The 25,793-nt window shown below is 47.8% G+C and overlaps 1 protein-coding gene across 2 annotated transcripts; it reads left to right on the top strand.

Moving 5' to 3' along the window:
* Nucleotides 1–1,472: 1,472 nt before the first annotated feature.
* On the top strand, nt 1,473–22,414 carry MGST2 (microsomal glutathione S-transferase 2). Of its 2 annotated transcripts, XM_041760222.1 has the most exons (5): nt 1,473–1,576; nt 5,940–6,039; nt 18,722–18,792; nt 21,664–21,745; nt 22,194–22,414. In XM_041760222.1, exons 1-5 carry the CDS (start codon nt 1,519–1,521, stop codon nt 22,321–22,323), a joined length of 441 nt encoding a protein of 146 aa, XP_041616156.1. In that variant the 5' UTR covers nt 1,473–1,518; the 3' UTR covers nt 22,324–22,414. The 2 variants fall into 2 exon arrangements, with proteins under 2 accessions (XP_041616156.1, XP_041616157.1); XM_041760223.1 differs by lacking the exons at nt 1,473–1,576; nt 5,940–6,039 and adding an exon at nt 18,326–18,344.
* Nucleotides 22,415–25,793: the final 3,379 nt, after the last annotated feature.

Genomic DNA, 25,793 nt, shown 5'->3' on the forward strand with positions numbered 1-25,793 from the left:
CAGTGAGACAGCATGATTCCGGGTAGGGCACCATGGGAACGTGCTGGGCCCGGGTTCCAATCCCCGGGCTCCTGGAGAACGAGGTTGGAACCCGGCTAACCCAGCACCACGCCTCTGGGGATTAGGTGAACCTCCGACTCTTCCCACGGGCAGGGGCCACAGGGGCGAGGAGAGGCTGGAGGGCCCGGGGGTGGACTGCGGAGGAGGCGGCCTGCTCGGGGGCTGGGGCGAGGGGGAGCCCGGGGCTCGGGCAGGGCTGGGGGGACTCGAGGGGACTCAGGGCGTGGAGGGCTCGGGGCGTGGGGGGACGCGGGGTCTGGGGGGCTCGGAGATGGGGGCTCGGGGGGGCTCGGGGTTTGGGGGGCTCGGGGGTCTCCGGGCGCGGGGGGCTCGGGGCGCGGGGGGGACGTGGGGCTCGGGGGGCTCAGGGCGTGGGGGGGGCTCGGGGTTGGGGGACTCGGGGCTTGGGGGGCTCGGGGGTCTTGGGGCTCGGGGGGGCTCGGGGGGGCTCGGGGGGCCTCGGGGGTCTCCGGGCGCGGGGGGCTCGGGGCTCGGGGGGGGTCGGGGCTCGGGGGGACTCGGGGTTTGGGGGTGGTCTGGGCTTGGGGCTTGGGGGGTTCGGGGGGGCTCGGGGATGGGGGCTTGGGGCGCGGGGCTCTTGGGGTTTGGGGGGGCTCGGGGGGGCTCAGGGCGTGGGGCTCGGCTCAGCTCGGGGTTCGGGCCGCGGGGCTCGGGGCTCAGGGGGACTCGGGGGCGGGGTTGGGGCTCGGGGGGGCTCGGGGTTGCGGGACTCGGGGCGCGGGGGGGCTTGGGGCTCGGGGGGGTCGGGGCGCGGGGGGGTCGGGGGTCTCCGGGCGCGGGGGGGCTCGGGGCTCGGGGGGGGGCTCGGGGCTCGGGGGGCTCGGGGGTCTTGGGGCTCGGGGGGGCTCGGGGGGGCCTCGGGGGTCTCCGGGCGCGGGGGGCTCGGGGCTCGGGGGGTCGGGGCTCGGGGGGACTCGGGGTTTGGGGGGTGGTCTGGGCTTGGGGCTTGGGGGGTTCGGGGGGGCTCGGGGATGGGGGCGCGGGGCGCGGGGCTCTTGGGGTTTGGGGGGGCTCGGGGGGGCTCAGGGCGTGGGGCTCGGCTCAGCTCGGGGTTCGGGCCGCGGGGCTCGGGGCTCAGGGGGACTCGGGGGGGGGTTGGGGCTCGGGGGGGCTCGGGGTTGCGGGACTCGGGGCGCGGGGGGGCTCGGGGGGCTCGGGCGGGGGGGTCGGGGGTCTCCGGGCGCGGGGGGCTCGGGGCTCGGGGGGGGCTCGGGGCTCGGGGGGGGCTCGGGGCTCGGGGGGACTCGGGGTTTGGGGGGTGGCCTGGGCTCGGGGCGCGGGGCTCGGCCCGATGCGGATCCGGCCGGCAGCCCCGGAGCCACCCGCCCTGGCGACTCCTGCCCCAGAGCAGAGGTCGCGGCCCGGCCCCTGGATCCGCCCCGCCCCGCCCCGCCCCGCCCCGCCCCGCGGCCCCGGACCCCGGACGCTCGGCGCAGGATGCCGGCGCGCTCGGTCCTGCTGGCTGCGGCCTCGGTCCTGTCCGCCTGCCAACAAAGTAGGGGCCGGTGCGCGTGTGCGTGTGTGCGGGGGGGGGGGCCTGCCCGTGAGTGCCCCCGGCCCGCGGCGCCTCCGGCTCTGGAAGGTTCCAGCAGCGCTTCCCTCCGAGGCGAGGCCGGAGGCCCCAGGGCGCAGGGACCGGCCCAGTCCGCGGCGCCACCCGCGGCCCCGGAGCCAAGGAGCCTCACAAATGCACTGGCGGGGGGGGGGGGGGGGGGGCTCAGCGCCTCGGGCCCAGGGCGCGACCCGGGGTCCCCATCCGGACCTGCACCGCGCTCCCTGCATGGGGCCTGCTTCTCCCTCTGCCTGGGTCTCTGCCTCTCTCTGTCTGTGTCTTTCCTGAATAAATTAGTGATTTTTTTTTTTTTAAAAGAAAGAAATGCTCTGGCAAGCTGAGGGGAGCGGGCTGGGCTGCGAGCAGGAAGCGGGACTGTTCCAGGAGACCTTGCACCTGCCTGGGCGGTGCCTGTGATTCCGGGAACCCTGACCCTTCAGTGGGTGCTCCCTAAGGGAACCGGCTGGGGCAGGCAGGATCAGCAGGTTTAGACGCGTCTGCAGAACCTGGAGCTTCAGGTTGGGCGACCAACCCCAAGTTTGAAAGCACCTCCCCTGGGGGGGTGGCATGTCCGGTGCTCGCTCGCTGTGTCAAGGGCCTTCGCTCCTCGGGGGCACACTCGCCCAGTGCTCCTCACCTTATCCATGATGTCACCTTAACACGCTAGATGGGGCAAAGGGCCTGGCCACCTGCGAGCAAGCCTCGGAGCCACCCATGCCTGGGTCACTGTAGTTCTGAAGCAGGCCCGGCAGGGGTGGGGGAGGCCCAGGCCTGTGTGCACCATCGGTGCCTGCCTCGGCCTACTCAGTGCTGTGAATCTACGAGAACACTGTACTGTGCAGACACACACTCGGTGGTTGCACTCCCAGCCTTTTCTAGACTGGAGCAGGGTGTTTGCCGCCCACCGAAGCAGCACTCAGGTCTCTAGCACCCCGATGCTGACCCAGGGGCTCACAGCTGGGGCCCTCCTGGTGCCCCAGGGAGCGCAGAAGCAGTTTGCACGCATCCAGGGGGCTCAGTGGGCTCTGCTTGCTGGGGGTGTGTGTGCAGGGGACAGTGGGGACTGGCCAGAGGTCAGGTGGGGGTGGTCAGGGGTGGGTGGAGACGAGAGGAGATCCAGCCTGCCCTGCCATGGGTGATTCAACTGAGTCCATTTGATCTTATTATTTTTAAAAGATTTTATTTATTCCTGAGAGAGAGACAGACAGAGGGAGAAGCAGGCTCTATGCAGGGGAGCTGATGTGGGACTGGATCCCGGGACTCCAGGGTCACGCCCTGAGCCCAAGGCAGATGCTCCGCTGCTGAGCCCCCCCCCCCCCCCGCCCGCCACTGGACGTCCCCAACTGAGCCCATTTTAAAGATCTTCCTGGCTTTGTGCAGCGTCCCATGAAGCGCATAGAAAGGAGCCCCAAGAGCCGAGCGAAATGTAGGACTTGTGCAGTGAGAAGCAGGCAGGGCAGGAAGCTGCCCGGGAAGGCGGCTGCTTGTGCAAAGGCCACCTGCTCGCAGAGGCTGCAGGGGGGTAGCGGGGAGGTGGGCTCTCTAGCGCCAAGCAGGTGGATGCGGATTGGCGGCCCTGAGACTCCCCTGGGGGGGAGGGGATGGTAATTAAGTGAGGTATTTAGTCTCACTTTGGTGACATCGGCCTAGCCCCAATGACTCCGTTTGGGGCCTGTTGTCTCCTTTTTAACAGCGGTAGGCATGGAACATTTACCAATTGCGGGGGGGGGGGGGGCAGAGAGAGAGAGACAGAGAGAGAGAGAGGAGACATAAGTGGCATAACTCGTTGACACTGAGGACCAGAGTCGACTGCTTCGGCAGATGCTTGGGGTCTGTGGAGGCGCCACTGCGAACCACGGTAGGGGCAGGTCGGGTTGTGACATGTATCTCGTATCTGTCCAGTTCGGCCACTTAGCAGCCGGGTGGCCCTGGCCTTCGATGTCCCCCTCAGACAGGGTTAGGCAGGCAGGACACTGGGTGAGGATGCCCCCCAGGGACCTGGCCCGGGGTTGGTGCCCTGCATGGTCCGTCCCCACCCTTGGCTGCTCCTGCATGGACAGAAGCTGCCGCCGCCCTGAGCGGTGCCACCCGCCCCCCCCAGTGCAGGAGCCGAGCTGTGGCCGGGGTGGGGGGACTAGGGGGCATGGGGGGCGGGGGGCCTTGGGTCACTCGCCCCGGCCCACATATGCCCCTCTGGACAAGGACAAGTGAAGGAAAGGGGAAAGACAAGCTAAGCAAAAGGTGAATATGGTCAAGCAGTTTCTAGGCGATGTGAAGGCGGGAAAGGAAACAGAGGCTCTCCAGGGAAGGTAAAGCAGCCCTTGCACCCTCATCACGGGGTCCCAGTGGTGGACACGGTGTGTCTGTGGCCCCTGACCCGGGAGATCCCTCCGGAGGAAATGCATCACGCCCAGTGGGAAACTGGTTCTGAGACATTAGCAAGTAGGAAGCGGATCTGGAGGTACTGGAATAAGGGAGACCAGAATAGTGTGGAGGCAACTGGTAAGGAACTGAAACGGGAAGAAATCATCCGAAGGGAAATAATAGACCCCAGAGATAATTATGGGGTAAGAAAAAAAAAAGGGGGTGATAAGGACAGGAGGTGAGAACCCCTGACCGAGGAGGCAAGCGTGGGTCTGAAATGCAATGAGGTTTTCCAGGCCTGGTCATCGGATGCGAGGGACTCCGGCGCTGGGCTCGGGTGGTCTGTGCAACAAACGTGGCCAATGACGGAGAACAAAGTCATAGTCGTTTTAGAGTAGGGAAACTGAGTCCGACGGGGAGGCATCATCCCCTAAAGTTTTCTTGTGACCCTCCTCCTTGCTCTTGTCATCTCTAGGGAGCCGCGGGTCCGCTTTATGTCGCTGTGGATTCATTTTTGAGACGTTTGTATAAGTGAAACTACCCAGCACTAGTCTCTCCTGAACTTGCTGCTTTTGCTCGACGTGATAGGCTTGAGGGTCACGCAGGTTGTTTCCTGCGTCAACAGTTCATTCCTTTATATGCTCTAATGGTATTCTGTTGGATGGATATGTCGCAATACTATGATATGTTTATCCATTAACTGGTTGATCCACCCTAACCCATTGGTGTTAGGGTTCTCCAGAGAAGCAGAACCAATACGATAGACACACACTCTCTCTCACACACACACACATACACACACACAGAGAGAGAGGCATTTGTCTAAAAAATTGGTTCATGCCATTGTGGGGGCTAGCAACTCTGAAAATTTACAGGCTGGGCTGGAAGGCTGGCCAGTCTAGCAAGAGTCGGTGTTGCAGCATTTTTTTTTTTTAAATTTTTTAATTTTTTTTATTATTTATTCATGAGAGACAGAGAGAGAGAGAGGCAGAGGGAGAAGCAGGCTCCATGCAGGGAGCCTGATGTGGGACTTGAACCTGGGTCTCCGGGATCATGCCCTGGGCCGAAGGCAGGCACCAAACCACTGAGCCACCCAGGGATCCCCCGGTGTTGCAGCAATGAGCCTGAAGGCAGGGTGGAGGCCGACTTCCATTCTCTTTGGGGGAACCACTGTCTTTTCTCTTCAGGCCTTCAACTGATTGGATGAGGCCCACCCACACCAGGGAGGGTAATCTGCTTTGTACTCAGAGTCTGCTGATATAAATGTTAATCACATCCAAAAAATATTTTCACAGAAACATCTAGACTGGCGTTTGACCAGACAGCGGGGTGCCATGGCCTAGCTTAGCTGACACAATAAAATTAACCATTGCAGAGGCGTTCCTGACTTTTGGTTGTTATGAATAAAGCTGCTGTGTACGTTTGTGCACGCATTTTTGTGTGGACACATGATTTAATTTCTCTTGGAGAGATAAGTAGGATTGGAGTGACAGGCTATATGGTCTACGTATGTCTAACTAAAAAATCCTTTCTAGGTGGTTTCCTAAAGTGATTGTACCATCTTACATTCCACCAGAGTGCATGCGAATTCTGGCTGCTGCTATAGCCTTATTTCTCTTTTTTAGTTGATATGATTCGTCTTTTTAATCTTAAACGTTTTACTAGGTATGTAGTGGTATCTAATTGTGGTTTAAATTTGTGTTTTCTTGGGCAGCCCTGATGGCGCAGCAGTTTGGCTGCAGTTTGATCCTGGAGACCCGAGATTGAGTCCCACGTCGGGCTCCCTGCGTGGAGCCTGCATCTCCCTCTGCCTCTCTCTCTCTCTCTGTCTATGAATAAATGAATAAAATCTTAAAAAAAATAAATTTGTGTTTTCCTAATGAATAGTGATGTGCCACATTCTAATGCCACATTCTAATTGTTAATCCCTCTATACTTGCAGGCTATTTTGCTTTACATGTAGGAAAGGCAAGATTAAAATACAAAGTTACGCCCCCGGCCGTTTCTGGGTCACCAGAGTTTGAGAGGATGTTCCGTGCACAGTAAGTAACGCTTCCCCCACCCTTGAGGGATCCAGGCCTCCCACGTATAGAGAACTCTGATCGGGAAAGACGCGCAGAGAATGTATCCCATTATAACAAACCACCCTTCACAGCCAGGCCCCTCGTCATGATGCTTGAAGCTTGAAGTAGCTAGCACGTGGAGTCTCTACCCCCCTATATTTTGAATTTAGAGGGTATGTTTACAGAAAAGGCTGGGATCTTAAGAAAGACTGCTGTCCACGTCTAAGCATGGCAGTTTGGTTAACTGTACGCTGAGAGTTCAATAGCCTCCAGCCGGCTTAGCTATGACATCAGTTTTCCATCTTTATTTTCCCTTTCCACTTGAAACAGAGATGGGTCAGTGTTATCCTCTGTCCATGAACCATTTCCTAAAATCTCCAACCTGTAAGAATGAGAAAGCTTTCCATTTCACACATACGTCATTTTGATCATCTTGTCTTTTCAGATCCACACAGAATGTTCCACCATAAACACCATGAATTTGGCTGCTGCAGATGCTAGGGCTCCCTTTGTATTTCATCCCCCAAATAAGTGCTTTTAGAAACATTACATGTGTCACCATTTATGTGTCACTCAGTTCTTTTGTTAATACTTTGGGATTTTTCATCTATGAGTGACGTGGGCCTATAATTTTCCTTTCTTATATGATGTTTGTCTCACTCTGATATCAAGATTCTACTAGTCTCATTGAATGAGTTAGAGAATTATTTTTTGAGAGAATTTTAATAAGATTGGGAGAGTGTGTTCCTTTAAAGTTGTTAGAATTTGTCTGTAAAATGATCTGAACTGATGTTTTCTTTGTGGAAAAAATTTTAAACTGTGGATTTTGATTTCTTTCATGATAATTAGATTCTTTAGCTTTTCTTTTTTTTTTTTTAATTTTTATTTATTTATGATAGTCACAGAGAGAGAGAGAGGCAGAGACATAGGCAGAGGGAGAAGCAGGCCCCACGCACCAGGAGCCCGATGTGGGATTCGATACTGGGTCTCCAGGATCGCGCCCTGGGCCAAAGGCAGGCACCAAACCGCTGCGCCACCCAGGGATCCCAATTCTTTAGCTTTTTATTACATCTTGAGTCATTTTGGGAAAGTCATGATCCTTGAGCTGCAGCATTGTTCTCTTGTCCATCTCTCTGCTTCCACAAGAATCACATAGACTATTCCGTAGGCTTTAAAGTGTGGGATGAATACACTGGTATAGAAGGGGGAATTTTAATAGGTGCATAAAGGTGATTTTTGCAACAAAATTTTATTGAGGTAAGAACATGTAATAGGACATATACCCTCTTAAAAAATTGAAATGTATAAAAGATTATTGTTTGTAGAAGTCGTGTTGTACAGCACATCTCCAGAGCTTGATCTCTTCTTACTTGATTGAAACTTTATGCCCAGGATATGATTATCAGTAACATCGGACGATGTGGTGAGAAACTCATTTCCACTTTAATTGTTTTTGAATCTTTATGATTATGTCGAGTGGAAGGCATTGGTTTGGTGCCAGTATGTTCCACACTCCAGTATTTATTTTTATTAGCGTAACATATGTATATGGTCTGAAAGTAAAGTGAGATTACAAGCTCGAAAGCAACAAATAACTCTCCTTACTGCCAATCCATCTCCAGAGACGATCACTGGCACCCTTTTGACTATTACTTTTGGTATTTACTTCCATGTTTCTAACCATTATGATTTCACTGCTATTTATTAATTCATAAATTTTAGACATTATTGATTAGCTTCCTTTTATGGAAGAAAGAATTTCAAGTCTCTCCACTTCCTCTTTTCCTTACCTCCACCTTCCAGTATAGTTATATCACTTTGTTGAGTTAAACCAATAATCAATGCTTATATTATTGTGATTAATTAAGTAATGTTCAAAGCTGAGTCAGATAGTATACTATGATTTCATCTTCCCGTGAATGTTTTGTTTTACCTGGGATTAATGATTGCCTTTTTGTTTATTTGTTTGCTTAGTTTCATCCTCAAATCTTTAACAGGACTGAAAATCTTCTCTTAATACATTCAAATACATTAATCTAGTAATACCATTGGTTTTTGTCTTGGATAATCTCTGCTTGAATCCTCCATCTTTCTGCTCCAATCTGGAGGATGCTTTTTAAATCTCCTATATGCTGTCATTTTGGGACTTCTCATCATCCCAGGAATTTTTTCTTTAATATTCTCCTGATTTGGATTGCCTGCTTTCCTATATTTTCTATTTCCTATATATTGATTTTCTCTCATGTTGGTGGAACATACCCTGCAGAAGTTTCCTGAGAGAGGGTAAATAAATGATCAATTTTGAGACTTTATATTTTTTTTTGAGACTTTATATTTCTATATATGCTTTTATTCTGCCTCACAGCTGATTGTAGGCTTGGTTAGACATGTATTTCTACGTTAAAGATCCTTACCATCAGATTTTTGGAAATATTCTTTTGTTATTTTCTAGTTTTCATTGGTATGGTCATGATATTCAGTGCCATTCTAATTCCTGATTCTTTGGAAACTGTGGAAACTTTAGGATCTTCCCTTCACCCCAATGCCCAAAGATAGTATGGTGCTGTGCTTGTTTAGAGGCATCTGTCTTCACTATGCTGAACCTTAGATAAGGCTTTTTTTATAGCCTGACAACTCATGTCTTTCTGTTCTAGAACTTTTAAAAAATAATCCTTTTCCCTGAATTACCTCTTCTCTGTTTTCTCTGTTCCTTTATTCTTAAAACCTATATTAGTTGTATATTGACCCCCAAATTGGTCATCTAGTTTTCTTTTATCTTTGGTTTTTCATCTTCTTGGACTGTTGTTCTTTCTGGGAAATTTCTTGAACTTCTGTTTACTAATCTTTAAAAAATTCAGACATCAATTTTAACTTCTAAGAATTAATTTTTATTCTTTGATTGTTCTTTAGTTATTGCTATCAAATTATTCCTTTTCTGTTTTATGGATGTAGCTTATTCTCTTATATTTGAGGATTTTAATGATAATATATTTTTTGACTTCTTATATCATTTCTGTTTTTTCCAAGTTCCTTCTGACTTGTCTGTTTTAGCTTTTGTCTTTCATTTTTATTTATTATTTGCCCATTGAATATTTATTGAGCACCTCTGTATAGCCAGTGCTCTTCCAGCAGTTTGGGATATATCAGTGAAAAATTAGACAAAGATCCTTGCCCTCTTGAAGTTTACCTTATAGAAATATTAGTTATAGAAGACACAAAGTAAATAGATAACATCCTAAGAAAAATACTATATTATGAGAGAGGTGGTAAGTGTTAAGGAATAAAAGAAAAAGGAGAACATTGTAAGGGGCTTTTGGGGTGGGTTACTGGGGGGTAAGTTGGGGCAGGTTACTATTTAGGGTGGTCAGTGTAGATGCCACTGATTAGGTGACACTTGAGCAAAGGCTTGAAGCAGGTAGAGTTAGCCATGCAAACATGCAGAGTAAACGCTCTTGAGGTGAAAGGAATAATTATTGCAAAGACCCCAAGTGGGAATGTGCCTGGTGGGTTAGCAAAGAGGTCAGTGTGGCTGAAAGGAGCTGACAGGAAGTGGCAGAAAGGTAATGGATGGATCATGTAAGGCCTTAAAGGCTGTTGTAAGGACTTTGGCTTTTCTGTGAGCCAAACAGAAAGGCATTATAAGGTTTTGAGCAGAGGAATACACGATCCTATGTTCTACAAGGATCATTTGGTCTGCTTTGCTGAGAACAGTCTATATGGAGACATTAGTCGAAGCAGAGAATTCGGGTTAGGAGGCTACCTTGAACCAGGCAGGTGGTGAGAAATGGTCAGATTCTGGATATGTTTGGAGGGTAGAGCCAAGCGAATTTCCTGACATAATAAATATGGAGTGTGAGAAGCATCAAGAACAACCTCAGGGTTTTGGCCCGAGCATCCCAAGAGACAACAGAGAGAGAGAGGGGGCAACAGGAGAAGCAGTTTGGGGGGGAAGACCAGGAGGTTCCGTGTGACATGTGTCTGAGACGTGACTTACGCTACAGCTAAGGAGGGGCTATAAGCATGGTCGTTCACCAGCTACTCAGATCATTTCCTCTTTCCTTGTAAACTACGCAGTACATTGTTTATGCATCTGAGTGGAGAGACCCAGGCAGGTGGACATATGAATCTGCATTTCAGCAGAGAGATCTAAGCTGGAAATATAAATTCAAGAGTCATTGGCACATGAAGATAATTTAGAACCGTGAGAGTGGACAAAATCTTTAAAAAAATTTTTTTTAAAGAACTCTTTAAGGGAGTGGGTGTAGGTAAAGGAGAGAAGAGGGGCAAAGACTGAACCAACCTTAGAAGTCAAGAAGATAAGGGTCCAGCAAAGAGATTTGTGCAAAGGAGATCTTAGAAGCTTTACTCAAATGTCAAGTGGTTCTTGACTGGCTGTCTGTGCAAATTTAATAAAGAGCATCAGCAAATGAATTGGAAGCTCTGTGTGCATGGGTGGGGCTTACTGAGTGGGCAGCTTCCCGAGAGGGTGATTGATCAGCAGCAGCTTTCTTTCGGAGAGCCCCAAATGCCAGTATCTGTAGGTTATCTTTCTGGGACCATTTGGTTTCTCTAAGGGAACCCCGTAAGCCCCCCGTGGGGGCAGGCAAGTATGGGGTGAGGGAGGAGGATGGGTGGGTATACTAGGTCTCACTTCTAGAAACCAGACAGTGTGGTGGGTGAGGGAAGGAAGGTTCTTCTACTATACAGTATGTGGGTTAGCTCAGGTTTCAGCACAGAATTTTATCCCTGCCCTCCATTGCTCCTGGACTCCCCTGAGATTCTCTGTCTTGGGTTCTCTAGACAATAGACCTCTGAGTGCTGTCCTTCTTCAGAAATTTGCTGATACCTCTCTTCCCCTGCCATGTCTGCTTCCACTCTTTTTGTTCTTGATGACTTTATATCTACTTTTTCCCCTTTCCTGGCATTTTAGTGAGGCTCCAGGAGGAAGAAGAAATAAACATGGGTGCAATGTGTCACATTTTGCAGGGAGTCCTCGTGATGTGTGCTCAACACCTCTTGAACATCCATTCTCCTGTTTGACAGAGGGAGGGTCTCATGCGCCGAGCCTTCAGCAATCAGCAGCATCTCATGAGAACTTGGCAAATTTTGTTCTCATGGGATTTATACTTATCCTTTATTTAGAAAGTGATATTCTTTTTCTACTCATAAAATTTCATTCTCCCTAATTTAAGTAAAAAAAATATAATTGATTTATAGAAAAATAGTAAGATGCTATATGGAGACGCTAAAATTTTGACACTGATATATTAATGCTGGAAGTCTGGGAGATGCTGTACTATTTATAAAAATAATCACAGGAGGAAATTCCACATCTTCTCACCTTATCTTCCGTCATCTGAGAACTTTCCATTGGGGAGGGTTGGGCTTCCAGCCTATGCAATCCTTGGGCTGCTTCTGGTTTGTTCTTATACTTTCCACAAATTTGATTTCTTTCAAATTATTGCTGTCTTTCTTCTCCGTCTCTTTTTTAAAAAGATTTATTTATTTATTCATTTGAGAGAGATTGAGTACGAGGAGGAGGGGTTGGAGGGGAGGAATAGCAGAGGGAGAAGAGGAGGGAGGGGGAAAGAATCCCAAGCAGACTCCATGCTGAGAGCGGAGACTGTTGTGGGGCTCGATCTCACGATCCTGAGATCAAGACCTGAGCTGCAACCAAGAGTCAGACACTCAACCTTAAATGAGCCACCGAGGTGCCCCTCCCCCTTCTCGTATACAGCTGAACACCGATTTGAAATATTTCTCTTAAGTTGCTGTTTTTTTAAAAAAATGTATACAAACCTAATATCCTTGCTAGAAGTGTTTTGTTGTGTTTGATTAATAATGGTAGAAGAGAGAGGGATCAAAAAATAATGGCCAATAATCAGGGCAGAGCGAGTGAGGAGTCACAAACATCTTCCAGGGCACGGTAGTTTAGTAATTGTCCTGGGTTCTCTCTGAAGGGTGAGTGGGGATGGTCCTACTCACTTCCCTGAATTCCTTCTTAGATGTTCCATAGCACTAGCCCAGATCTTTGCCTTGGGCTATAAGGTTTAGGTAAATTAGGCCAATTCAGATTGAATTCATTGCTAGTGAAGCTATTTTGACCTTACCAGAGGCAGTTAAGGCAGCATCCCCTGGGATACCCGGGTCATTCCAAAGCCTACTCGGCTATTCTTGTCTTCAAGGGTAGGCTCTGTTGAACTCTGCAAGTCCCTGAGAGGAAATGACTTTTTTTCCTGACTCTCCTAGACCAAAGCATTGAGTCCTTCAGCTTCCCTTGAAGGTCTTATGACCTTGGCTATATCAGAAATGCTGTCTTTTCCCTACTCTTTTCTCCCCCACTGCTTTGCCCTAAGTATGGCCAAGAAGCGTGGTGTTGGGACTGATCCTATCTCTAAGTGGGAACCGACATCTACCAGTCACTTCCTAGGTCCCTCTGACCACCACGGAAGTACCTATTTCCTGTCTCAAGCTCACCTCAAGTTGGATATTCATTTGCCAAGCCAAGGTGATTATTATGGCACCCACTTTACCCATGTTACCAGCCCAGGGCCTCTTCCCCATTCAGGTCCTCTTCCCTTCCTACAGGGAGGGCCTGAGAGAGGACTCTCTAGAGTTTTGCAGTCTTTTGCCAGAATACAATTTAAACTTGTGAACAAAGTAAGTGTAGTTTCAACAAGGGCCATTCCTTCATGTTATTGCTAAGCTTAGAAATTTCTATCTAGTCTAATTTGGGTACCCTGATTCCTTTAGATTGAAGGCTTTTATAAATCTAAAAAGTAGATCCAAGTAATACCTTGATCTTGTTGCAATTTAAGTATATTCCCTCTGATTCTGTTCTCACCAGAAGAGAAGAATAGCTGCTAATGACCCCCTCTTTTATACAGTTGGGGACCATTATTAAGTACCTTTCATCTTCTGTATTTTGAGGCTAGGTAGTCATAATTCTTCAGCTTCCCCCCACCATTAAAAAATCTTGGTGGTTCTCTTTAGACTAAGATTTTTCATATTATTTCTAAACCTGAAGCCTAGAAATATGTGTAGTGTCCCAACGATGGTTTTGTTAGCGCTGGGTAAGAATGAAGAATTTCCTCTTATTTAGTTCTTTGAGCACCCCTATTTGCTTAATATTGAATTATTCAGTTCCTGTTCCAGAATCAGCCTGTCACAAGTAAGCCCAATCATCATGAATCTGAGTACTCTTGAGAAATATTACCCTCTACTTACTCAACGGTAGCTGTATTATTATTATTATTATTTTTGCTATTTCACTTACTTTTTATAGTCATTTTGAATTCAAATCCTGAAATTTAGAGGTTAAAACTAGTGGCTCTAATGTATGTCTAAAAACTATGGAGAGGGATCCCTGGGTGGTGCAGCGGTTTGGCGCCTGCCTTTGGCCCAGGGCGTGATCCTGGAGACCCGGAATCGAATCCCACGTCAGGCTCCTGGTGCATGGAGCCTGCTTCTCCCTCTGCCTCTCTCTGTGTGTGACTATCATAAAAAAAAAAAAAATTAAAAGCTATGGAGAAGGGAAAATTCACAACTCAGGAATTCTGCAACACTGAGCTTATAAGTGATATGGGTCACCTATTTCTGTAGTAAGTACAAATAAGTTAAATAAAATAGAGTGGACATATCCCCATTTTTCTGACAAGTGCACCCATCTTAAAATCAGCTGAAAGCCTAAGATGTACTTACCCACTGAGTTAGAAAGGGCTGGAGGTCCCTGAGGAGAGAGAATGACTCTGAATGATGAGCTCTTCAAACTGTAGCATCCTCCTGCACAAACCATCTGTATCGGTCAGCTCAGCTGCTGTAACAAAACACCACAGACTGAGTGGCTTAAACAACTGACATTTGTTTGCTCACACTTCTGGAGGCTGGAAGATCATGATCTTGATCTGAGATCAAGGTTCTGGCTGCTTGAATTTCTGATGAGGGCTCTCTTCTTTTGCAGATGGCTGCCTTCTTGGTACGTCCTCACTTGTCCTTTCCTTGGTGTGTGCACGCCAGGACAGAGAAGGGGGTGGGCAGGGTGAGGCTGGGGCTGTCAAAGAACTCTCTGGTGTCTCTTCTTATAGGGGGACACCAATCCCATTAGATCAGAGTCCCACCCTTCTGACCTCTTTTACCTTAATTGCTTTCTCACTCCACATACAGCCATACTGGAGGTTAGGCCTTCAACATATGAAAATTGTTTAAAAAAGATTTTTATTTATTTATTCATGAGAGACACACAGAGAGAGGCAGAGACACAGGCAGAGGGAGAAGCAGGCTCCTCGAGGGGAGGCCGATGTGAGACCCAATCCTGGGACTCTGGGATCATGCCCTGAGCTGAAGCCAGATGCTCAACCACTGAGCCACTCAGGCGTCCCTCAACATACGAATTTTGAGGGCCACCCACAGTCAGTCATGCCACCACCAAATAGCTCTGTTACACGAGCTGGGCAAGTCTCAGGTGGTGGGGGGATGAGAAGCGGCAGCAACGTGGATGAGGTGCAAGCCTCCCTCCCTTATCTACTCATCCCGTTGCTTATCAGCAGCATCCCTGAATTGGGGGTTTGACTCCTGCCCTCCTGACATCACAGGCAACTGCTCTCTGGTGTTCCTACACAAGGGTCACTTGACAAGGAGCAATTTAGATAGTTACAAATCTATATAGAAAGATTAACTTCCACGGCTTTCATCCCCGAGCCTTTCTGAACATATTAACCTGTTGCTCTGACCCTCAGCCAGTGTAAATAATTGAAAAGACTCTCCAGGGTTAAAAGCCAGCAGACGGAGGCGGGGTCATCTGTTAATAGAGCAAGCTACTCGGGGCGGTGGCAGCCCCCTGCTTCCCAACGAGCCACCAAGGAGCAAACGAAAACTTGAGAGAGGAAAACCTCCTAAGAAGCCTCCTTTAGCTCACCTTGTCTGTTTTTACTTTTTTATTTTTATTTTTTTAACCATGTTACACCATTCGAAATTCGCTCTAGCTAATCGGGTTTTTCCATCTGGTACCTGGTTCAGATTTTTCTCTGAACAGGATTGTGCTGCACACAGTTTCCTGTTGTGTGTTTATTAGAACTCCTCCAAAGAGCAGAGCTATTCAGACGTGTTTGAGGTCAGAGGTGTCCCAAGTGACGTGTTCATGCTGAGGGTGCGCTGAGGAATCTGCGGGGAGGGTGAGGAGATTTTGGAGCTTCTTTTTATATTTGCTCTTGAAATCTCTTCCTTTAATTTCTATTTTGTGTGTGTTTTACGATGTATATGATATTCTCTTCCAGTTTGTATTAGTGGCGCTAATGAATCAACCCCACGTTCCCAGTGGTTTAACACAATGCAAGGTTACACCCTGTTCACACAGGGTCCCACATGGGTGTTCCTGGTTGAGTGGCCTTCCATGTGGCCATGTAGAGGCCTGTGATCCATCTAAGGGGTCTGTTCTCATCCATGTCCTCAGAGCTCTCTCCCCTCAACCAATGTATGTGTGGGGTGGGGAGGAGGGACCTTGGCACACCAGCTCCTTAATCATTTGGCTCAGAAGCGACAGGATTTACTTTCTCTTTCCATTGGCAAGAAATAGCCCCCCCCGAATCCTGGGAGGCCGGGAATCTAGTCCCTGGCCGGGCCGCTACCCCACAGCGCCAGCTTCACACCATCTTTGTGGTCAGCCAGCCGCTTCGGCTACACACAATAGGACGTGTGTTGCTGTTGTTGTTGTTTGTTGTTGTTGTTCTCAATGGGGTTATGCAACCATCAGAACTATACACATTTGGAGACCAGTGGTTTAGGAGCTGCTAAATTTGGCTGTCAGGCCAAAACTTGATCCTTTTTTCCAAAATGGGGTGAACTTAGCAGCATAGTTAATGAGGAAGACAGGATCAGTCGGTACTTAGTTCGGGACTGCCCTCACTCCTGCCAGCCCTCGGGCCCGAGGGGGACACTGCCGTGGCCCCACCGCCGGGCTCCCTTGGAACTGGGGATGACCCATGAGACGTTTCAGCAGCTTTAACTACTCCATCTCCGTAGGCTCCTTTAGGTCATCCTTTATGGTGACCGGCTCTTTCCAGTAGGTCCTGGGCTTTCCTGGTCTTAGTACTCAAAGTTCCGTGTGCCAGGAAGCCCTCAGCTCCAGGCAGACCAAGACAAGTTATCTGGGACCGTCCTGGTTATAAAATTGAAGGAGTCCCATGTTCTGAAATCCTGCTCAGTCCAGGGTGATCGGTCCCCGACTGTCTTTCTAGCAGATTCTGTTATTTGCCCCTGGGTAGAATTCGAGCCACGTCGTGACATCTGCCTATAGCAAAGGAAAAGCTGCTCCCTAATCATTTTATGGGAAACTTCAATATCAAAAGAGCACAGGAAAAAAAAAAAAGGCACAGGATTACTGAGCAAAGAGGTCTCTAACCGCGGTGTGGACATGCAGGAAAGGGGACAGTCCCTCGGGGGTCATAAGCAGCTCTACACTCTCTTCCCACACGAAGGGAAATGGGCACAGCCACTGCCAGCTCTTTCCTGTTGCATTTGGAGACTTTTCCCGAGGATTGCCTATACGAGGACAGGCTGTATCTGCCTCCGTGTCCAAAAGAGACCAGAAATTATTTTCAGTGTAGTTTTCTCGTTGATGTAATTAGTCGTTGAGAGGACTGTTAAAGAACAGACCTTCAGAGCCGGGTCCCCTTGAGTTAAACAACGTTCACTCGCTGTGAACAGTCCTGGGGCACGTCCAGGCACGGACCATTTAGCTGTGGCTGCAGAAAGACCCGGTCTCAGGCCAGAGGGGGTGAAGAGGCTGTAAGGAACCTGTAGAATGGGACGCGAGGTATTTCAAGGCCAAGCAATCGTGGTATTCTCAGCAGGCAACAGGAGAAGCCCATCTGCGGACGGCTGGCCCCGGGCTGGCCGTCGGAGGAGTACGCCCAGTCTCCGAGAGATGATGTTAAGAAGTGGACAAAACCTCATTTCGGAGGGCCTAGGTCAGCAAAAGTGGGGCCAGGAGAAAAGTATAACGAGCACAGCTAAGACCTGAGGTCAGGGTGCGGCCAGCGATGGCTAGCTGCTTCGAGGGGACAAAGGGACTCATTTCTTGGGAGCCGAACTGCCCCAATATTCCAGGCTCTGCCCTCAGGGAGCACAAACGCAGTGACGTTCACACCCTTGCCCTCTCTTCCTTCCCGGGGCCCCACTGATTATGCACCTGGAAGCAGCCCCTTCCGGCTCGCATTTCAAGGGAGGGAATGTGCAGCTGTCCTACTGGAGTCCTCCCCCAAATCCTGTGGATGCAAGCCCCATTAGCTTTGGGAGCTAGGTTCTCGGGGGCCCAGCCCTCAACTGGGGATCTTAGGAGCTGGAGTGCTATGTGTGGTCCTCAGGGAGAAGCTGGAAGTTGAGGACTCCTGCCTGACGGTGTGATGCTGTGCCAGGGGGAGAGGGAGTGACGTTCAGTGTGGTGGTTTTCTCCTTGCCTAAACTGTAGGAGTCACTCAGCTGGTTTGGGATTTTTTTCGGAAGGAACTGCTCTGTGTGTGGTTGTAGCATCAGTGTCTCCGTGGGAGGAGGAAGTTCAGGAGCCTACCTGTGTCGCCATCGTGGTGGCAAAAAGCAAAACAGAACAACTTTTTAAATTTTATTTTTTAAAATTATTATTATTTTTTTTTTCTTTTTAAATTTTTTAATTAAGAAAAGAAAGCCACTCATGGTGACCTCGGCTAGAAGATACAGCTCTTCAGGAACCAGTATCAACTATTTCTGGGCCAACTGCCTCGTAACCTTAAGTAATCAAGCTTTAAGGAAGAATGTGGAATCATTTCTGATTCTATGCACTATGCGGCCTCCACCAGGATCAACTCGAGACCTCATTACAAGTTACATTAAGGTTCTTTCCGGTTGTAATATTGTCAGCAAGGAGCACGGCCAACCTAACCAAGACCACTTAGGGGCGTAGCATGGGAGGGATGAATATAATTCGTCTTTTTTCCCTTTGCTAGGTGCAGATGAATTACAGTTCCCAGAGAACGATTCCATTTTGCTTAAAATAGAATCAAATTTTCCGTCCAAGTCTTCTATGAATAGAGGCAATTTGACTTGCTGTTAGGACAGAGCTTTGGAATCTGGTGGGGACCTAGTACCTTTGATTCTCTGCAAGGCATCACTCAGCTTGTGCTCTCAGGACTTAGTTTTTTCCTCCATAAAACGGGGATGAAAAAATACTCGTTTACTTCTGAAGATTTTAGGGGAATTACCTAAAACCATTTTTTTTTAACCGCTGAGGAACTCAAGTGGAAGGCAATGAATATGTAAGAATTTTGGGGAAGAAAGCCTATTAATATAAACCGTGTTCCTTTCTGGGTTCTTTAGAGAAGATATGCAATGCATTTTGGGTTAGAATCAGGGCCATCTCAAGATCTGTGTTTTGGAAAAGAGCTTGAATTCATTCCTACCACCACTGGCGGCTCACGTGGAGGAGCGTGATTCTTGGCCCTGATCTAAGGTTGAAACAATTTTTGAGTCTTATCTTGGAAGACTCCTTCGACATGAAAAGACACTAAGTTTTTATGTAATTATTACATTATTTTTATAAGAAGAGGTTGGGCATTTGCCTCCAGATGAAAGCATACTACTTTGGTGTATAGTTTTCTCATAAAATAACCCGTGTCTTTATTTTTTCCTGCAGACAAAACTGTGTGGAGTTTTACCCCATATTTCTGGTTACATTGTGGATGGCTGGATGGTATTTCAATCAAGGTAATTTACTTATTTTTATTTTTTAAAGATTTTATTTATTTATTCATGAGATGCACAGACAGAGAGAGAGAGAGAGAGAGAGAGAGAGAGAAGCAGAGACACAGGCAGAGGGAGAAGCAGGCTCCATGCAGGGAACCTGATGCGGGACTTGATCCTGGGTCTCCAGGATCATGCTCTGGGCTGAAGGCGGTGCTAAACCGCTGAGCCACCGGGGCTGCCCAATCAAGGTAATTTAAAAATAACGGTCCACTCTGTTCTAATAATGACTGTGGTTCTTAGAACCCTGAAAGAACAGATGTGCAGCCATACATGTACTGATCCCAGAAATTGTTTTAAATGAAATTATCCATGGGTGCCTGGGTGGCTAAGTGCTTAAGCAACTGCCTTTGGCTCAGGTCGTGATCCCAGGGTCCTGGGATCGAGTCCTGCATCAGGCTCCCTGCATGGAGCCTGCTTCTCCCTCTGCCTGTGTCTCTGTCTCTCTCTTTCTCTGCCTTTCATGAATAAATGAATAAAATCTTAAAAAAAAAATCTATGTGTGCATCAAAGAGTACTGCTCTGCAGGTAAGCTAACTTTGGCTTCACTTTGATTTAATTCAGTAACCAAACAAAAAACAAAAAAAAAAACCCAAAAACTTGGAACAAACTGTATGCTGGGCCTTCCTGGATGGAAATGACATGAGCTCTGTCTTCAAATCTGATCCCTTCGTTCTAGTTTATCTGCAACAATTCACTCTAATTATCACAGCTGTTATTTATTGAGTGTTCACTATGTGCCAGGTCATGTTTTGGATTTTTGAACCTCTCCACCATATCGGGTATATAAGACTAAAAACCTTCTTATGAGGTAGGTTCTATAATTAATGCGTACTTTACAGGGGAGGAAAGTAAATCATGGAGTAAGTCATTTGTCCACCGTAACTTTCTTGAGTGTAGGAAAAAATTGGCTCTCAGGTACAGGCAGGGTCTGTAAGCATCTTCCCAATAACACACGCACCTTCTCTTGAGTTTGCAACCCTGTAGGCCTCTACCTTCTGTTTGGCTGGGGATATCCTCGGGGAGCGGAAGGCGTCCCCCCTTCTTCAGCAGGGGGGCGGAGCAGCCCCAGCTACCCTAGTTGGACAAATTCAGTCTCTCTTGCTTTCTGATAACTTGCCTCACCTCTGACGACTGGTTGCTACGATTTCAATAAACCCCAGTCCTGCTGCTTTCAAAGGCAGCCCCATCCTTGTCTTCGTGTAATTTTTACTGTCAACTGAGGGATCTCAGATAAAATGTCCTTCAGAGAGAGACTGCCTAACTCTAGTCCAGCTCATGTTTTTGTTCCCTGAGGGCATGAACGGAGGCCGTTGTTCCTTGTCAGGTGAGGCGGCCTTTAACAGCTAATCAGAAAAGTGCCTTTGAGGATGGGGCTCCGGCTCTGCTATTTGACCCTCTGGATTTCACTGTGATGGGCTGAATGAGGCGGCCCCACATGTCAGAAAAGGATTTTCTGTCATAATTTTCCATTCTTTCCCATGAAAAATTAAGTTGCCTGTTAATTGGCCTGAAGAGGTCTCATTGGCTTCGTGGGAGTTAAGCCATTAGACGGGGTGTTTCGAACGTGCATTTCAGAAAGGGGTTTGGTTTTTGAAGATTTTTCTTTATTTATTTGGGAGAGAGAGAGCAAGCAAATAGGGGAAGGAGCAGAGGGAGAGAGATAAGTCATTAGACGTGCTGAGTGTGGAGTTCAATATGGGGCTCGACCTTGTGACCTTGAGATCGTGGCCTGAGCCGAAACCAAGAGCTGGATGCTTTACCGACTGAGCCACTCAGATGCCCCTAGAAAGTCTTCTCATGCCCCTGCTTGCCAGACACCTTCAGAGGCAAACACTATTCTGGTCTTTTTCATCACAGTTTCGTTTTGCCCGTTCTAGAACTTTACATAGTGGGAATCATACAGCATGTACTCTTGGGCAACGTCGTATTCACTCAGCAAGACGTTGAGACTCACCATGTTGTTGCAAGTGCCCATGTCTTTTCATTGCCGAGCGCTGTTCTGTAGGATGATTATCTCAGTTTGGTCATCCACTCTCCTGTTGGGAGGTTTCCGGGCTCCTTGCATTTTTCCCATTATGAATAAAGCTGCAATGGACATTCTGTACAAGTCTTGTTATGGACACGTGCTTTCATTTCTTTTGGGTAAATAGGTAGGCATGGGATTGCTGGGTCAAAAATATGCTTAGCTCCATCAGAAACTACCAGAACTTTTCTCCGAGTGGCTGTACTATTTTGCATTCCCCCTAATAACGTATGAGCATTCCAACACTGCCAAAATTTTGTGTTGTTGGTCTGTTTAAATTTTAGCCATTGCAGGGGGTATGCAGTGGTGTCATCTCATTGTGGTCTTTTTTTTTTTTTTTTTAAGATTTTATTTATTTGTTTATTTACTACAGACACGGAGAGAGAGAGAGAGAGAGAGAGAGAGAGAGACAGGCAGAGGGAGAAGCAGGCTCCATGCAGGAATCCTGACGTGGGACTCGATCCCGGGTCTCCAGGATCACACCCCGGGCTGAAGGCGGTGCTAAGTCACTGGGCCACCGGGGCTGCCCTCATCGTGGTCTTAAGATGCAGTTTGCCGATACCGACTGCTGTTAAATAATGTTGAAAAAACTCTCGTGTACTTATGGGGCCATTGCTCATCTTCCTGCATTAATTGTCTATTCAAATATTTTACCCATTAAAAGAATTAAGTTGTTTTCTTTTCACGATTGAATTGTTGGAGCTGTTTGGGTATTCAGGACACGTGCATGTTCTGCCAGCATTTTCTGTTTTCATGCATTTTGAGAGCCCGCCATCATATTCCGTATCTTCTCTATTTTCTCTCTCTAGTTTTTGCTACTTGTCTCGGTCTGGTGTACATATACGCCCGTCACCAGTATTTCTGGGGATATTCAGAAGCAGCTAAGAAAAGGTAAGGAGAACCTACAAATTGGGTGTTTAGGCAAAGAGTAGCAGGATGGAGTCTGACTTAGGTGTGTGCGTATTCCTGAGGATAGTGACGGCCCCGAAGGCCTCGATGGCACGAGTGAGCTGTGTGCCATGCACAGCCAGGTGTGAGACGGGAGCCTCAAGTGCAAACTATGCCCTGGATGTGCACTCATGGCCCCCATACTTTAAATTCTTGCAAGAATTGTGCACTATCTCCAAAAAGTTGCAAAGCAAATAATCCTGCCCAGTCTTGATCATCCTTTGAATGTTCAAAGGAGCCAACTAACCTCTGTGACTGGGCATCCTCTTCAACTTATGTGATGAATCAAGATTTCCAAATGGCAAAAGCATAGAGGTCCAGCCTATCTCAGGACACCTCCCTTCATCTCTGCAGCTGGTTATCACCTCTCTGCCACATGTCTGTCCCGCAGGATCACCGGTTTCCGGCTGAGTCTGGGGTGTCTGGCCTTGCTGACAGTCCTGGGAGCCTTGGGGATTGCAAACAGCTTTCTGGATGAATACCTGGACCTCAATGTCGTCAAGAAACTGAGACACTTCTAATGTTCCCCCCTCCCTTTGCCCAAAGGCTTGCAGAAGCTATTTCCACTCTGAAGGTTATATGGGGTCACTTGATAAATTTTTAAAAAGAAAAGTCTTTACTTTGTTTTTCTTGAAATGGCTTTGTAGGAACATACCCTGTAGAGAAGACATTTCCTGCTTAAGAATTAAAGTCGGCTATGAGGGGATCGAGCCGTACCCTCAGTGGAAGTGCACAGAGCCCTGGCTTTTGAAGTGCATGCTGAAGTCATGATTGCTTAGGTGGGGAATAAACAGCTCCACCGTGAGCTGGGCTCCCTGTGGGACCACCATGGTCACCCGCCCCTAAGACCACTTCTCCCCTGACGGATGCTAATAAGGAGCCAAGCTCACTTTATTGGTGGTAGGAAAGCAACAGATGGCTGCGTGTGGGGGAGGTCAGGCAGATGTGTGGAGTAGCCAGAGAAGAGCCATCGACTAATAGCACAAAACGAATCTGGTTGTGGAATGTTCTTGATAAAGAAAAAAGGAAAAGCAAAAAAAAAAAAAAAAAAAAAAGCCTATCATTTTTTTCTTTTTCTGTTTTTTTAAGGCCTATCATTTTTAAGGAACCATCCAGAAACTATGTGTAGTGAATGTCCTCGCCCCTGGCCAGGGGAAGGCAGGTCATGGTCCCAGCTGGAGCGAGGATGCTGGCCATCCAGTGTCACATGGGACTTGGGGCCCACAGCTGTTGTGACACAGAGATGCAGTCACTGTGTGGCACGGTGCAAATGACCCTTCTTTACTTTCCTCATCTGTAAAGTGGGAATGAGTGCACCTCACAGTCTTCAGGGACTTTAGGAAATTGGGAATTATGAGCACATAGGACACATTTTAACAACAGGAAAAGGGCTCTCTGTCAATTCTTCTAAAGCAATGTGGACAGCCTTGAGGCTGTCGCAGGCATCTTCAAGACACTGCCTATTGGGACTTTTCTTTTTTTGTGTGGCTACAGAGGAAGTTTTAAAGATGAATAACAGAAAATGAAATAAAGGCATTTAAAAACTAGTGTCTCCAGTATAGGGGGGAAGATAGGACAAGCCCTTGCCTCCCAAAGAGCAGTACTAAGTATTCCAAATGCCCTGAGAACATCGTGGTCTGGGAATGCGGATATCAAGTTCCCCCATTCACTGGCTGTTTGCCTGGCATAAGGCACCTCATCAATGGGGCGGGGAGGGTGTAGTGAAGAAGTGAAGACCAGAGCCAGACCACACTAGTCCTCTTCTAGCACTTGCTGGCCGTGCTGCTGCGGCACTCTGGCTCTCTGCCTCTGCTTTCCCTGGGCAAAATGGGGCTGTTGCTCACTCTAAAATGCTGTGTCTCTATCTTTCTTTCTTTTTTTAAGATTTTATTTATTTACTCATGAGAGAGAGAGAGAGAGGTAGAGACACAGGCAGAGGGCGAAGCAGGCTCCATGCGGGGAGCCCGATGCGGGACTCGATCCCCAATACCTGGGAGCACAACCCGAGCCAAAGGCAGATGCTCAACCACTGAGCACCCGGGTGCCCCAAATGCTGTGTTTCTATGGTTCTTTTTACTTTTTAGTATTCTGATCAGTTCTGGTGACTTGACACTTTAATTGTTTTACACGCAGAAGACAAGGAAGAAAGAGGGCAAATGTTTGACCCTCAAGAACAATTACTGCATAATCATATCCGGGAAGTGGGGGCAACACACAACTGCCCCAATCCTACACTTTAAGATCTATAAACAATTTCTATTTTGCATCTGAATTGGAGCTATTTAAAAAGGTAAACTACAAGGGCACCTGGGTGTCTCAGGGGGTCAAGGTCAAGCATCTACCTTCCACTCAGGTCATGACCCCCGGGGGTCCTGGGCTTGAGCCCCAAGTCAGCTCCCTGCTCAGCCCAGAGTCTGCTTCTCCCTCTCCCTCAGACACTCCCTCTGCTTATGCTCCTCTCTCAAATAAATAAAATCTTAAAAAAATAAAAGGGTAAACTACAAATTCGCACACACAGAATTTAGCTGAAAACTTGTGGAAAAAGATGGGTGCACTAGGATATCAGAGCTTTGTATCCGTAGACATCTGAACCATAAAATTTATTTCCTTTGTTCTAATTCTATTGTCACCAAGGCAACCTCTTGATTATTTTAATTCCTATAAATTTGGCTACAAGGAGGAAACATGCTGGCCTGAGAGATGTGGGTTTCCGATCTGAGAGTTATATATATATGTTTTGTATATTAATGAGTTCATGGGGTTTATTTTTAGAAATCAGGTTGTCTCAAGAAAATGTTATGAAAAAAGGGATGGAGAACTATTCTATATTAAAAAGAGTCTTAAGAGGCATAAAAACCAAATGGCAATATGAGATCCTTGATTAAATCCCGGTTGGAAAAAAAACAAAAAACAACAACAACAACAACAAAAAACCCAGCTGTGGAAGACATTTGGGAGACAATTGGGACAATCTGAATATAAAGTGAGAATTAGATGATATTAGGGAATTAATGTTAATTTTGTGAGGTGTGATAACGATCTTGTAGCTAAGGAAGAGGATGTCCTAATTCTTGGGAGCTGCTTGTTGAGGGGTTGAGGGGTGAAGTAGCTGAACGGGTATAACTTATTTGAAATGGTTCTGCAAAGTATGTATGTAAAGCACATATGGCAAAGTATTAGTTTCTAAACTGAGGCAGGTGTATGGTTATTCATCGTACTGTCTACTTTTCTGTCCGATAGAATGTTCGTAATGAAAAGTTTAAAGATCATTTCTAAGAAGTTAAAGCCTAAAATCAGATTTTTGGTTTCAGCTCTGAAGTTTTTTTTTTTTTTTTTTTTTTTAAATTGAGCACTACATGCTTGCTTTGGGATCTGTGGGACTGATGGGGCCGCAGCATGAGCGGTGGCCTAGCAGCTGTCCGGGGCACGGCGGGGTCACTTGGGCCCCACTTGTGTGGATGCTGCCATAATTGCCTCCACCTGTTGCATGAAATCAGCCAGGTTGTGGTAGCTTGCCCAGGAGACACCAGAGTGGGAGTCAGATGTCCTTGGAACTTAAAAAGAGACCAGAGGACAAAACTGAAGAGAGAAGAGGGGGAAAAAACAAAATAAAATAAAATAAAATGATACAGGACTGGGCATACAAACAAGTAGCCCTGTTCCCTTCCCAGGCACTTCCCCTCCCCTTTTACAGGGTTGGAGGTGGGTGCAGTATTTGTTAATATGGAAAAATACCAGGTCATTTGGATTTTTGCTCTTTGTCTCCAATTTTCCTTGAAAAGAATGGTCACAGGCTCCTCAGGTGAGAGAGCTCACCTGATGCTTCTGGGCGCTCCTTTTTTTAAATTAAATTAAATTAAATTTAATTTAATTTTTTAAATAAATTTATTTTTTATTGGTGTTCAATTTGCCAACATACAGAATAACACCCAGTGCTCATCCCGTCAAGTGTCCCCCTCAGTGCCCGTCACCCAGTCAGCCCCACCCCTGC

Source organism: Vulpes lagopus, chromosome 6, assembly GCF_018345385.1.
Source record: "Vulpes lagopus strain Blue_001 chromosome 6, ASM1834538v1, whole genome shotgun sequence".
Taxonomy (NCBI): Eukaryota; Metazoa; Chordata; class Mammalia; order Carnivora; family Canidae; genus Vulpes; species Vulpes lagopus.

Excerpts from the sequence above, each read along its gene's own strand:
- MGST2 (XM_041760222.1), top strand. The coding sequence starts at position 1,519 with ATGCCGGCGCGCTCGGTCCTGCTGGCTGCGGCCTCGGTCCTGTCCGCC. Across the intron at positions 6,040-18,721 it reads GAGAGGATGTTCCGTGCACA|ACAAAACTGTGTGGAGTTTT; the intron begins GTAAGTAACGCT and ends TTTTTCCTGCAG. Across the intron at positions 18,793-21,663 it reads TGGATGGTATTTCAATCAAG|TTTTTGCTACTTGTCTCGGT; the intron begins GTAATTTACTTA and ends TTCTCTCTCTAG.